The 12,776-nt window shown below is 39.5% G+C and overlaps 1 protein-coding gene across 4 annotated transcripts in view; it reads right to left on the reverse strand.

Moving 5' to 3' along the window:
* FBXW7 (F-box and WD repeat domain containing 7) overlaps window positions 1-12,776 on the reverse strand; it is a 325,255-nt gene that overhangs the window by 18,227 nt on the left and 294,252 nt on the right. For all 4 annotated transcript variants that reach the window (XM_082244066.1, XM_082244065.1, XM_082244067.1 and 1 more), the window contains 2 exons: window positions 7,386-7,520; window positions 20-143 (listed from right to left, as the gene is read on the reverse strand). In XM_082244066.1, coding sequence (XP_082100192.1) covers window positions 20-143; window positions 7,386-7,520 — 259 coding nt within the window. The remainder of the gene's footprint in view (window positions 1-19; window positions 144-7,385; window positions 7,521-12,776) is intronic.

The raw sequence follows: 12,776 nt of genomic DNA on the forward strand, positions 1-12,776 counted from the left end.
AACATATTTAGACGCTTACCATCTTCTTTACATTTTTCCCTCCACAAAAGGTTATCTTCGGCCAGGATTCGCCAGTACCGACATGTCTGTGCTGCTTGCAATAGATCCTTAGGTTCCAGAAAGGATAGAACATACAACGCCAACTAGAAAAGAAGATAAATTAAGGGGGGCACTAAAATCAATAAAAAAAAGATAAGAGTCTAAGGACACAAGCCTACCTAGTCAATTTACCTAATAAAGTACATTAACTACTTTCCAACTGAAACATATACTGTAACCACTTCAAGACAAAAGAAAAGTCCTTAAAAAAAAAAAACTGCACACCACCAAACGTAACTACAAACAAAAGGACAAAGTGTGTATGGTAATGCAAGAAAAGAAGTAGCGCCATCTTAGTGCAACTATATAGAGGAGTTTTAATGCCCACAATAAGTAAACAAGTCACAGGATCGTGGTGGTTAATGCTCGTCAAGTAGATAAAAGTCCCTGCTGCAGGTGGCCAGTTGGCCAGCGTTCCTCTTCAAAGGGAAACCGGATGGAGCCCTCAGCAGCGTGGATGGACAGCAACACTGCCTGGAAGGCTGGTCTGAGGATCCTGGGTGGATGGAGGTTGAGCCAGCGTCATGCATGTTACTGGCAGGGGGCGTGGCACAAGTTCAGAGCATGGATACTCCTTCAGGCCTGAAGCACCACGGATCAGACTGCCAGGAAGTGTTGCTGCCCTTTGAAGAGGAAGGCTGGTCATCCAACCACCTGCAGCAGGGACTGTTCTCTAATTGATGAGCATTACCCACCACGATACTGTGAGTTTACTTATTGTGGTCATTAAAGCTCCTATATTGCTACGCCTAAATTGCGCTGCTTCTTTCCTGCAGAGTTACTTCTAGCTCCTTTGCAGCGGCTAACACTAAGCTAGCACTTTATACTCTTCCCTATGTGACTGTTTTTATGAGGTTGTTTTTTGGGACTTATAGCTTCCAGTGCGCTGGATCTCTCCTTCCTTGCATTACCCAATCTTGCATATAGTATGGTCTTTTGGAGTCAGTCCTGACTTCCTCCAACAAATAACTATAAAATCTAGTTAAACAATAGGAGCATTGTGCAAAGCCAGTGCAGCTGTCTAGGAAAGTGGGAAAAAAAGTAAAGTAATGCTTAACAGTAACTCTGCCACTCAGAAACATGTAGATGACCAGATTGTTGTCACTTGAAATAAAAATGAGGGGCAACATCCTTATCAAGCGTTAGAATATATAAAAGAGGCTAAACACTATTTTTATTATAGATACTGCCTGTTGATTAAGTGCAGTAATGAATTCGCTCATACAGCCTTTCAGAGGGGACATTCAGCTTTGACTTCTAAGACCACCAGCCTGGATATAAAAAAAATTGACACCACCATAATTGAAGTCAAAGTCTAATCTACACTTTGAGTCAACAGAAGACATGACTTTGTGATTGTGGAAATGATTGACTTTCCTCTATTCTAAGCCCTACTGAAATAGGTTTGGCTGTGACTATGTAGCATCATTATTCTGAAAAATGTGCAAGCTCATTATGCTTGGCATATGCAATAATTCACAGTTCCCCTTTAAATTATCTGGCATTTGCTTAACTGATGCACCTGCGTTACAGCTCCCAAAATTCAACCTCTTTCAACATCTGCTCAATGTCTCTCACTCTGGTTTGGAAGCGCACATTAAAATGCTGATTTTCTGCACTTTTGACTGCATTAACATAGTGGTAAAAGATATTGATATTAACAGGAAACATTTGTAAAGGTAATTTCAATTGCAAATGAGTGTTTAGAAATATAAGGTGTTATAAATTAGACAAGCCTTTTTTTTTTTTGTCTACTGCTGCATATTTAGAAAAAAAAAAAACAACACCATTCTTCCACAGCCAAATTCGATCTAGCATTTTCAAGCACTGCCCCGGCTTTGTCCCTCATTGTTTAAACTCAGTGTGTCTCCACGTTGTATATACGCCACGTTCTATATTGCAGAATGGTGTAGTGCCAGATTGCAAATAACAGCTGGCTCTGGTAAATGAGACATCAAATCAGGGGAGGAAATTACTTATTTCTAAGTGTAGTGCTCTAAAGGCATGATCCTCCAAAGGATTAAATTAAAACTATTGCCAGAATATCCTCTTAAAACATCCCCTTCATTAAACCATGAGCTTAAAACTACTGAAAATAACCAAAATAAAATTAAAAACAATTGGACAGACTATATGTGGTATAATTTCTAAAGTTTTCCTATAAAAAAGAGGCACACAGATACTGCTATAATCAAGATGGTAATAGGCATAAACTATTTTAAAGTTTAACAAAACACAAACATTGTTTTAATAAATTGTACTGAGTGTGTTGACTAGATCAGAGTACAATATACCAAATTACATAAGTAAAAACTATGACGACTTCCTACAACTGGAGAATTCAAAATCTGATGCAGCTGTGTATAGTAGCCAATCAGCTTCTAACTTCAGCTTGATCAATTAAGTTTTGAAAAAAAAAAAAAAAAAAAAAAAAAAGCTGATTGGTTTCAAAACTGCACCAGATTTTTCACGCTCAAGTTTTAGTAAAGCAACCCCTGTAGAATGACTTCTGTGTATCAGCAATGGATGCAAGTTGTTTGAAAGTTCTACACTTAGCTCATGTGAAATATTAAGACACCTCTATTGTAGATCAAGAAATTACTTTAAAAAGCAGAGCTAAAAGGCTGTTTACAGCTGGCACTGGAACATTATCCTGCCTCATGTATCCAGGTTGGCATAATTGCAATGAATGTTATTTATGCTCCCAGAAACAGTTACATTTAAATAGGAGGCTAAGGCCTCATTAACACCGGCATATGGTTATTTGTTGCATGGAATGCAGGTTTTTGTTAATGCAGCTAGCAAAAGAGCCTGCAAAAAACCCCCAAAAATACGCAATAAAATACTTGCATTTAGCCCCCGTTCACACAATCGCACCCTAATGTCAGCAATGGCACTGTTCAAAATGGTGCGACGCCAACTTTGCGATGCTGCATCTTTTTGAAAAAGTAGTTCCTGTACTAGTCCTGGAGATTTCAGGTGCGACTTGCATAGACATCAGTGCATGAAGCCACACAGATGTCTTCCAAGTCACACTGACATGCAGCTTTGAAATTGTGGAAATTCAGATGAAGTCGCATGATTTCAAAGCTTCATTCAATGTGAACGAGGGCAAAGATACATTTATATGTGTACTGCGTTTAGCCATGTCCAATCTTTCATTCAAATGGCTACACATTTACATGCGTAAAATTTACAGATCTGTGCGGCCTTGGATGTAGAGGTGCCCTACTTTTTCTCTGCACAGCTAAAGGCAGCACACATTTTTGCATGTACACCCAGCTGTGTGCATGGCCTCATTGAATAGAACAGATTTTTAAATTAAAGTGTTGCTAAACCCACAACAGTAAAATCAGTGTGTAAATGCAGTAAAGCATGCTTCTTATACTCACTTTGGAACCTAAGGGGTTAATCCTCTGCATTGGGTCTCCTCTGATCCTCTCCTCCTTCCACTGTCCCCAATATATTTCCTGATAATACAGAGCCAGGGGAGAGGCTGCACATGCTGAGTTTGGTGCGTATTGCTAGAGAGTTTTTTTCTTTTCTTGGGAGGGTGCATGTGATCAGCACAGGGCCAATCAGCACAGTGTAGACCAGGGATTCCTAAACTACAGCCCTCCAGCAGTTGCGGAATTACACATCCCATGAGGCATTGAAAACGCAGACATTCACAGACATGACTAGGCATGATGGGAATTGTAGTTCCTGAACAACTGGAGGGCCATAGTTTGAAGTCCCCTGGTCTAGACAGAGGGTCAGGGGGTCCTGCATCCTGATAGTTTGTGCAGAAAGAAAACTTCTACAAGCTTTAACCAGACACTCATAGAAGTCACAAGACTGCTATATACTGCTGATAAAAGGTATTTAGTAGTTTATATTTACTAAAATAATTGCATTTCCATGTTCTGCATACTGTGGGAGACCAGATATAGTGAATTCAGAGTCCTGGGTTTATTAACACTTTAAGAAGTCAACCTAGCAAGTGGCCTTTCTACTTAGTGGCCTGCAGTACCCATATAAACTTCCCACAGCAAATAAGAGCGTATGACATGCAATAAGCGTTTTACTGGAAGAGCATGTTAAGCTGAATGCAGACAGATGGTCAAAAGTATTTACTTTGCCCTGGGCCTCGTCTGCCTGTAACATCATACAGGCTTTTTTTTGTTTAATGGTTCACACCAACTAGTCTTAGCAGGTAAAAATTGCTGTTTCTATTCTAGTTGCTCTGCAAGGTTATTATAACAACTGGATACGCAAAGACTTAACTAGAGACCAGTTCTCAATAATCCCCCATTAACATCTGAACCTTTTGTAGTTTGTGACTATGGTTAACATGGAGAACTCCATTGTTTGGAATTAGACCTGTTCACATTTCTGCTTTGCAGATAAAAAAAAAAATGTGCATTTACAATTTATTTTTTAAGAGCCTGGAAAGCTTTGCATCCCCGGTCATTAGCACTCATATAGATTGTAAGTGTAAACTGTCTGTTCAGAAATTGTACAGACGGGTAGTTTCAATAAGGCTGGGTTCACATGTCTTGCTACAGTTTGCAGTCCGGAGCGATTTTGTTCACAGGTTTAGGTTTTAATTTTTATTTGATTTTGCACCTAAACCGGACCGAAAAATCACACAGGACCCTTTGCAGAAACGGACTGTGGCTGTCCCAAGCATTTGTTAACCAACTCCATTGAAAGCAGGCCCGATTCACATGTGTGGTTAAAAACGCATCTGATCGATGCCTAAACTACCAGAGCGCTCAATGGTGCTGTGGTAGTTCATTGAGAACCACAAGCCGACAGCCCCAAAGGCTAATAGTAGTTTTAGTTCATTCATTCACAGAACTCAGTGAATGAATGATGTGACCGCTAGGGTTGCCCGCTTATCTCTTTAAACCAGGAAACACATTACACAGGTTGATTGTGGCTGAATAAGGTGGCCAATATGTATTCTGTTACATATTTTGGTTAAGAAAATACCAAAGAGTGTATATTGATTGGTTTTCGCAAAAGTTATCGCGTCTACAAACTAGGGGAAAGATTTAGGTCTTTTAATTTATTTTTTTAACTACTAATGGCGGTGATCAGTGATTTTTAGCGGGACTGCGACATTGCGGCGGACAGATCGGACACCTGACATTGACACTTTTGCGGGGACCAGTGACATTACTACAGTAATCCGTGTTAAAAATATTCTCTGTCACTGTACTGACACTGGCAGGCAGGGGGTAAACACCAGGTGTGATCAAAAAGTTAAATGTGTCCCTAGGGGGTGCTTTCAAACACTGTGGGGGATGGGCTTGCTGGATGAACACAGAGACCTGTGTTCATTACTGACAGAACAGCGGCCTGCCCTGTTTACATCCGCAGATCACCATCCTGTCTCCAAGGGGAGTGATTGCGGGTGCCCTGGCGGACAATGCGGCCGCTGGACACGCTGATTGGCTCTCTCTGTGGTCAATCCACATACCTGTATGTCGTTTCGCGGGAGAGAGCCGACTGTATAAGTACGGTGGCTGGTCTGCAATCAGTAAAAGGGATGGCAACCCTAGTGACCCGCATGGACGAAGCCAAACACGGCCACGCTCTTTTCAAAAAGTGACAGCTGGTAGGGGCAGGGTCTCTACGTACTGCTGTCACACATGTTCCTGAAGGTGAACTTTTGCTTTAAATAAGTACATGAGCTATTTTTGAGCATAATCAGGCATTTTTGACCTCACACATTTCTATGTGTGTCATGCATATATTCTTTCCAGTTTTTGTGACTGAATAACTTCTTGCCTCCTATATAATTGATCTTCTGCCCTTTCTCAGCACAGAAAACACAGCACCCAAAGCTTGACACATGTGCAAAAATACTTCCACAAAGCTTGTAAAATGTTTTAAAAGCCCCCACCTCTTTAACAAAAAAAAAAAAAAACTTCAAAAACGCCAAGATCATGTCTTGAATCAAGGCACGAATACAGGAGGAAAGAATGAAACCCCAAAAACTCAAAAATGATCTTATATATCTCCACAGTGGAGTCCTGCAAACTTGTGAGCTAGCGTATACAATGTTACTTAGCATACCTTGCCCCCAAAAATCTACTAGCATTTTGATATAGCTGTATACTACATTATTTAGGCAAAGAAAGATTGGTAACCACAAAATCTCTGTGGTTTAAAAGTTGCCACCTCATCCCTTTAAAACCAAACACATAATAATTACACAGGTTCTGTGGCTGATTAGGTGATAATTAAACTCCGTGCCTTATGTGCATTAAAAAAGCCTCTGAACATGTGTAATTGTGTGTTTGGCTTTAAAGGGATGAGGTGGCAATCGTACTGTGGTTAAGGTTTTCTCTGGGTACAGGTTTCTACACCAAATATTGGATGTTTTAGGATTAGACCACTGTCCTATAATTATATCAGCACAGTTTCTTTGGTCCAATGATATTCTCAATAATGGAAAAAATGCAGACCACAGTCATCTTATGTGTCCACTTGAATTTAACAGTAAACCTTATAACAAAGCATGACACTGCCACCGTCATTTTATCGCTAATCAAATTTTCATCATGCCTTGCTGTATAAGTGAATTAGTTTAAGAAGCGAAGAGCGAAGACCTGAGCACATGATTGAGAAATTTTCTCTTGATGGAGGGCGAAAAAATGACAAGAAAAGCTAAACAAAAGATCATGAAAACCAATAGTTTAAAGACTTATGAAGATCACCTATGCAGAAAGATAATCCTGCATTCTCTATTGAATGCAATATGTGAAATCTATCTTATAGCCTTTGTATTAGGGAGAATAAGTGTACTGCTGTACGAGGAGTCTGCAATGCAGTGTGGATCAATGTTCTGTGCATGGGGAGAGGTTATGACAGGATACACAGCTCTACAATGCAGCACTCACCAAAACGCATGGTATAAACATTAATTCAGCCACAGCAGTGTTATTTTACTGTGATTACAAAGTCTGTATATTGAGCAAACGTAAAACATGAACTCAGCAGTAGTAAAACCTAAGTCAAGAAAAAAAGCTTGTATCTAAAACATATCTTCAAACAAGACTTGGGACTTGCCATGATTGTCAATCTGCTTTCACTCATAAGCGCACATTAATCATGGAATTACTGTGCTAAGTCACAAAGATGTGTCGGCTTGCATCGCTCTTAAGCACCAATTAACACAGCACAAGTGACTTTGCTGAATATCGTAATTAGCTTAGCAGCAGTTAAAGGTGGCAGATGAGGGCGGCTTGTGTTTATACAACTAGCTGTGCCCTCTAACAGCTGACAAATCTCACCTCTTTAGGCAGTAAAGATATAAAGTCCCTCTGAAACTGAGGCTCAATAACTTGCATCATATGCTTTACTTGAGTTGGTTCACAACTGTCTATAAGTTCATCCAGGGCTAGCAGCTTTTCTGGACCACTCCAACTCTATAAAACAAAAATAGGGAAGTTCATTAGAGAAATAGACATAGGTTAAAATTATTATTGGGTTATTTTGCCAAAAAATGTGCGTTAAAAGCAACATACATGTTATTAAACCATTCTAACCACATTAAACACACTTGCATTCATGTGTTTCGTTTAATGCATTGCTGTCCATTTCTCTTTTCACAGCAGGGCCCAACAACCTTATTTGAGTTGCTGCGCACTGTGCTGCCTTGGGATTCCATGCAGCATGCCCGCTGGCCAACACATGCAGTGTGAATGAGCCTGGTTTGTCATTTCATAGTAAAACACATTCTTGCCAAAGAGTTATAAAAACTGTGAAAGTCAAGGGGGCTATCCTGTGTAAATACAAAGTGTACCCAGCACAGATTGAAGAGCTATATGTACTTCTTGTACTTGCATAGTGCTGACTTTTAAGCCAAGATGCTTTACATAGTACAATTCATATAAGCCCCAACCCTTCAGGAGTTTACAATGCAAGGCCATAGTAGCACAATGAAAGGCAGAAACCTAAACAGACATTGAATATTTTTGTAACTGGATTATGAAAGAAAACCCATAACATTGGGGGGGGGGGGGGGGGGGATACAAAATTTACTCAGTGTTATCTGCTAAGAACCGAAGCCAAATATATGGTACTATAAGGGGAGGGTACTAAACGCAGCCACCGTGCTACCTGCAGTAGTTTTTAGTGTTGTACTTGTATTCATGCAAATGCTTCGATATTAAAACTTCGATATTAAAACGAATACCTTTAAGTCTATATGTGCGAGGCTGGTTTCAGGGCAATTTGTAAAAAGAGTTCAGTGCGATTTCATTCAGCTGCCCAGGTGCAAATTTTTAAAGTGTATGACACTGGAAATTGCACCTGAAAATCTTACCCGACGCTTTAAAACTCAACTGCTGCCAGTCTGCACATACATGAACCAGCTATATAGAAAGATGGTTTGGTTCACATGTCATGCGAATCAGACGTGGTTCAAAGTGCAATATATTATACAATAATAATTGAATAATAAAATAAACAGAACATAAAATTTATTTAGTATTAGATTAATATATTAAATCATTTATTAATGAGTCACATGACACTAAAATAGGTATTAGTGTTTGGTATCGGAGGGTATTTAAGAAAAAGTATCAATACTCAAACTCGGTCTTAAACTGGTATTGGTGCATCCCTGATTGTTTCATTATGTCTTTTCCGATCAGATATAAAGGTGCCCCTTTTGCAAACAGACAAAACTACAGACAATGTAAACAATGATGGGGCAAAGGTCTATCTGTTGCTTACAATGGGTGCATAATAAGGGACTTCTAAACATTACAGAAAATAAAATGAACAGAAGTGCCCTTGTTTGCTGGCTGTGAAACTCAGAGGAACACACACTATAGTCTTTACATTTACTAACAGGCCACAAACCCTACAATAAGCTACATCACTACTCAATGGTACAATGTACCAAGGCATGCCAAACACTGAATTATTGGCTGTTATATACTATTTTCTCCACACTCATGGTGCAGGTATTATGTAATAAATAAATGTGCTCAGAGGGTAAAGTGGCAGGCCAGAACACTGAACCATAATTGGTCTTAATAAAAATTACTTCTTGTTGCTTAAGTGCCATGTTTTTCATCATTACAGAATGCCAGCTCTATGATACAATGTGCCAGCAAATGGCAATAAAATTGCTTAGCTCTAATACATATTTATGGGTTAACAAAGCTTTTGTAATGTGCAGTTTAACTTGATTTCAAATCAATCACTTAAAGGGTTTACCAAAAAAATTGGATGTAAAGTATGTTCTCTCTCAATGTGGTCTTGATTTGGATGAGAGATAATCATACAACATATGGTCAACGCTCTGGGGGTATTTACATTCAGCAAGCAAGATTCAATAGTATGTGTAACTGTCATCCTGATCATAGTATGCAGAGATCAGACATCAGCCAAGTGTACAGTACATACATAGTACATGTAAGATCAAAACACTACAACAAGAAGGGCAAAAAAAAATATTAATTCAGATCTTTTAGGAAAAAAAGTTATGCTCCATTAAAGTTAATTTTCTGGATATTGAAGTCTGAATTCAAGTTATGGCATTTAAAAACACACCTAATAATAAACATTGGAAGTCAATAGATTGCACCAGAGGCCATTTTATTGTCACTGGATCCCTGAAGTATTGCTTCATAAAGCCAAAACAATAAAGTGAAGAATAAACAGGAGCCTCTTGGAAGCCTTTTATTGGTTTTGTAATAAGAGAAGCTTATATAATGAAAATCATCTAAAGTTTTATTATTAAAGAAGAACTCGGTGGTCTGCACTCATTGTTTATATATCCTGTCTCCCATAAATGCAACTCATTGATAAGAGTTTGTAATCAGTAAGTTTACCTTTTCTTTTCAAACACCTGAAACTGCTAGATAAAAAAGGAACTTTGTGGAATACAAAATCAAGAAGCAATTATTCAGACTTATTTTACAGTTATGAACCCAGCAACCTTTAATTTCTCATCACAATCATGTAAAGTTTTTGTGAAGACAAACCTTTTTTTTTTTAATTTTTGTATTTTTTTAATTTGTTTACTTTTTTTTTTTCACTATCACTTTATTTCTTGCTTTTTTGTCTCCAACTGAGGCAATATCCCTTATTTTCTTTTCTGGGGACGTTACAGGTACAGCTACCAAACGTAAGGGGTATTCCTATTTTAGACAGTTCACCACCTGCTCTAGTGACAACCCTAAAATGTTAGATTTATCCTTACAGTTAGTTTGTCCCAGTGTCAAAGTACACCAGGAGAATCAGAGGAATTAATTTCCCACCAGGGGCCACAGCAATGGACAACACTGCCACCAGCAGAGGAAGTGATAGGAAATGTATTTCACAATAGCAGTAAAAACACGGATTATTGGTAGGGTGGGGGGTAAAAAAAAAAACTGGTTATTGGTAGGATGGGGGTAAAAACACTGGTTATTGGTAGGTTGTGGGTAAAAAAAAACTGGTTATTGGTAGGATGGGGGTAAAAACACTGGTTATTGGTAGGTTGGGGGTAAAAACACTGGTTATTGGTAGGTTGGGGGTAAAAACACTGGTTATTGGTAGAGTGGGGGTAAAAACACTGGTTATTGGTAGAGTGGGGGTAAAAACACTGGTTATTGGTAGAGTGGGGGTAAAAACACTGGTTATTGGTAGGGTTGGGGTAAAAACACTGGTTATTGGTAGGTTGGGGGTAAAAACACTGGTTATTGGTAGGGTGGGGGTAAAAACACTGGTTATTGGTAGGGTGGGGGTAAAAACACTGGTTATTGGTAGGTTGGGGGTAAAAACACTGGTTATTGGTAGGTTGGGGGTAAAAACACTGGTTATTGGTAGGGTTGGGGTAAAAACACTGGTTATTGGTAGGTTGGGGGTAAAAACACTGGTTATTGGTAGGTTGGGGGTAAAAACACTGGTTATTGGTAGGGTTGGGGTAAAAACACTGGTTATTAGTAGGGTGGGGGTAAAAACACTGGTTATTGGTAGGGTGGGGGTAAAAACACTGGTTATTGGTAGGTTGGGGGTAAAAACACTGGTTATTGGTAGGATTGGGGTAAAAACACTGGTTATTAGTAGGGTGGGGGTAAAAACACTGGTTATTGGTAGAGTGGGGGTAAAAACACTGGTTATTGGTAGGGTGGGGGTAAAAACACTGGTTATTGGTAGGGTGGGGGTAAAAACACTGGTTATTGGTAGAGTGGGGGTAAAAACACTGGTTATTGGTAGAGTGGGGGTAAAAACACTGGTTATTGGTAGGGTGGGGGTAAAAACACTGGTTATTGGTAGGGTGGGGGTAAAAACACTGGTTATTGGTAGGTTGGGGGTAAAAACACTGGTTATTGGTAGGTTGGGGGTAAAAACACTGGTTATTGGTAGGGTTGGGGTAAAAACACTGGTTATTGGTAGGGTTGGGGTAAAAACACTGGTTATTGGTAGGTTGGGGGTAAAAACACTGGTTATTGGTAGGTTGGGGGTAAAAACACTGGTTATTGGTAGGGTTGGGGTAAAAACACTGGTTATTAGTAGGGTGGGGGTAAAAACACTGGTTATTGGTAGGGTGGGAGTAAAAACACTGGTTATTGGTAGGGTGGGGGTAAAAACACTGGTTATTGGTAGGGTGGGGGTAAAAACACTGGTTATTGGTAGGGTGGGGGTAAAAACACTGGTTATTGGTAGGGTGGGGGTAAAAACACTGGTTATTGGTAGGGTGGGGGTAAAAACACTGGTTATTGGTAGGATGGGGGTAAAAACACTGGTTATTGGTAGGGTGGGGGTAAAAACACTGGTTATTGGTAGGGTGGGGGTAAAAACACTGGTTATTGGTAGGGTGGGGGTAAAAACACTGGTTATTGGTAGGGTGGGGGTAAAAACACTGGTTATTGGTAGGGTGGGGGTAAAAACACTGGTTATTGGTAGGGTGGGGGTAAAAACACTGGTTATTGGTAGGGTGGGGGTAAAAACACTGGTTATTGGTAGGGTGGGGGTAAAAACACTGGTTATTGGTAGGGTGGGGGTAAAAACACTGGTTATTGGTAGGGTGGGGGTAAAAACACTGGTTATTGGTAGGGTGGGGGAAAGCTGCAACTTACGTTAGCTTTTTTTTTTTTGCTTTGTCCTATTGGATATTTCACCTCACGTCCTGCTACAGTGACAACTTTCACACTAGGAAAGTAAGGGAAATTTCCCAAAAAGATTTTCATGAACTATGACTGTTCCCTATTTTATGTTGCCCAGCACAAAACATGTCAAAATAGAACTGGTCGCTGCTGGCAATTTTAATAAAGGAAGAATACAGTTTGTATTTCGGAATACCGCATTCCTGTTGCTGGTGTAATTAACTGCTTCATGGAACACAATGCTTTGTACATGGAACACAATGCTTTGTACATGGAACACAAACATTACAACTGAAAATATTCCACATTTGCAAAATGTGTAAATGTCCACAAGCTCTGCTCATCAAAGGGTTTTAATTTGTTATGCAAACACAGACTCAATAGATGGGAACATAAATAATAGGAGAGGGCAAGCTGGCTTCTTCATGGCTTAGGGAACTCAGAGGTAAAGAATAAAGCTGAACACTAATTGTTGCACAGACAATAAGGGCACAAAACAAAGGTTCATGGCCAAACAGGTCATTTTCAAAGGAATACAAGATGTTGATTAAAAAAGACTAGTGGCACAACTTCAAAAAT

This window comes from Pelophylax lessonae, assembly GCF_965119305.1.
Source record: "Pelophylax lessonae genome assembly, chromosome: 1".
In the NCBI taxonomy this organism is placed as follows: Eukaryota; Metazoa; Chordata; class Amphibia; order Anura; family Ranidae; genus Pelophylax; species Pelophylax lessonae.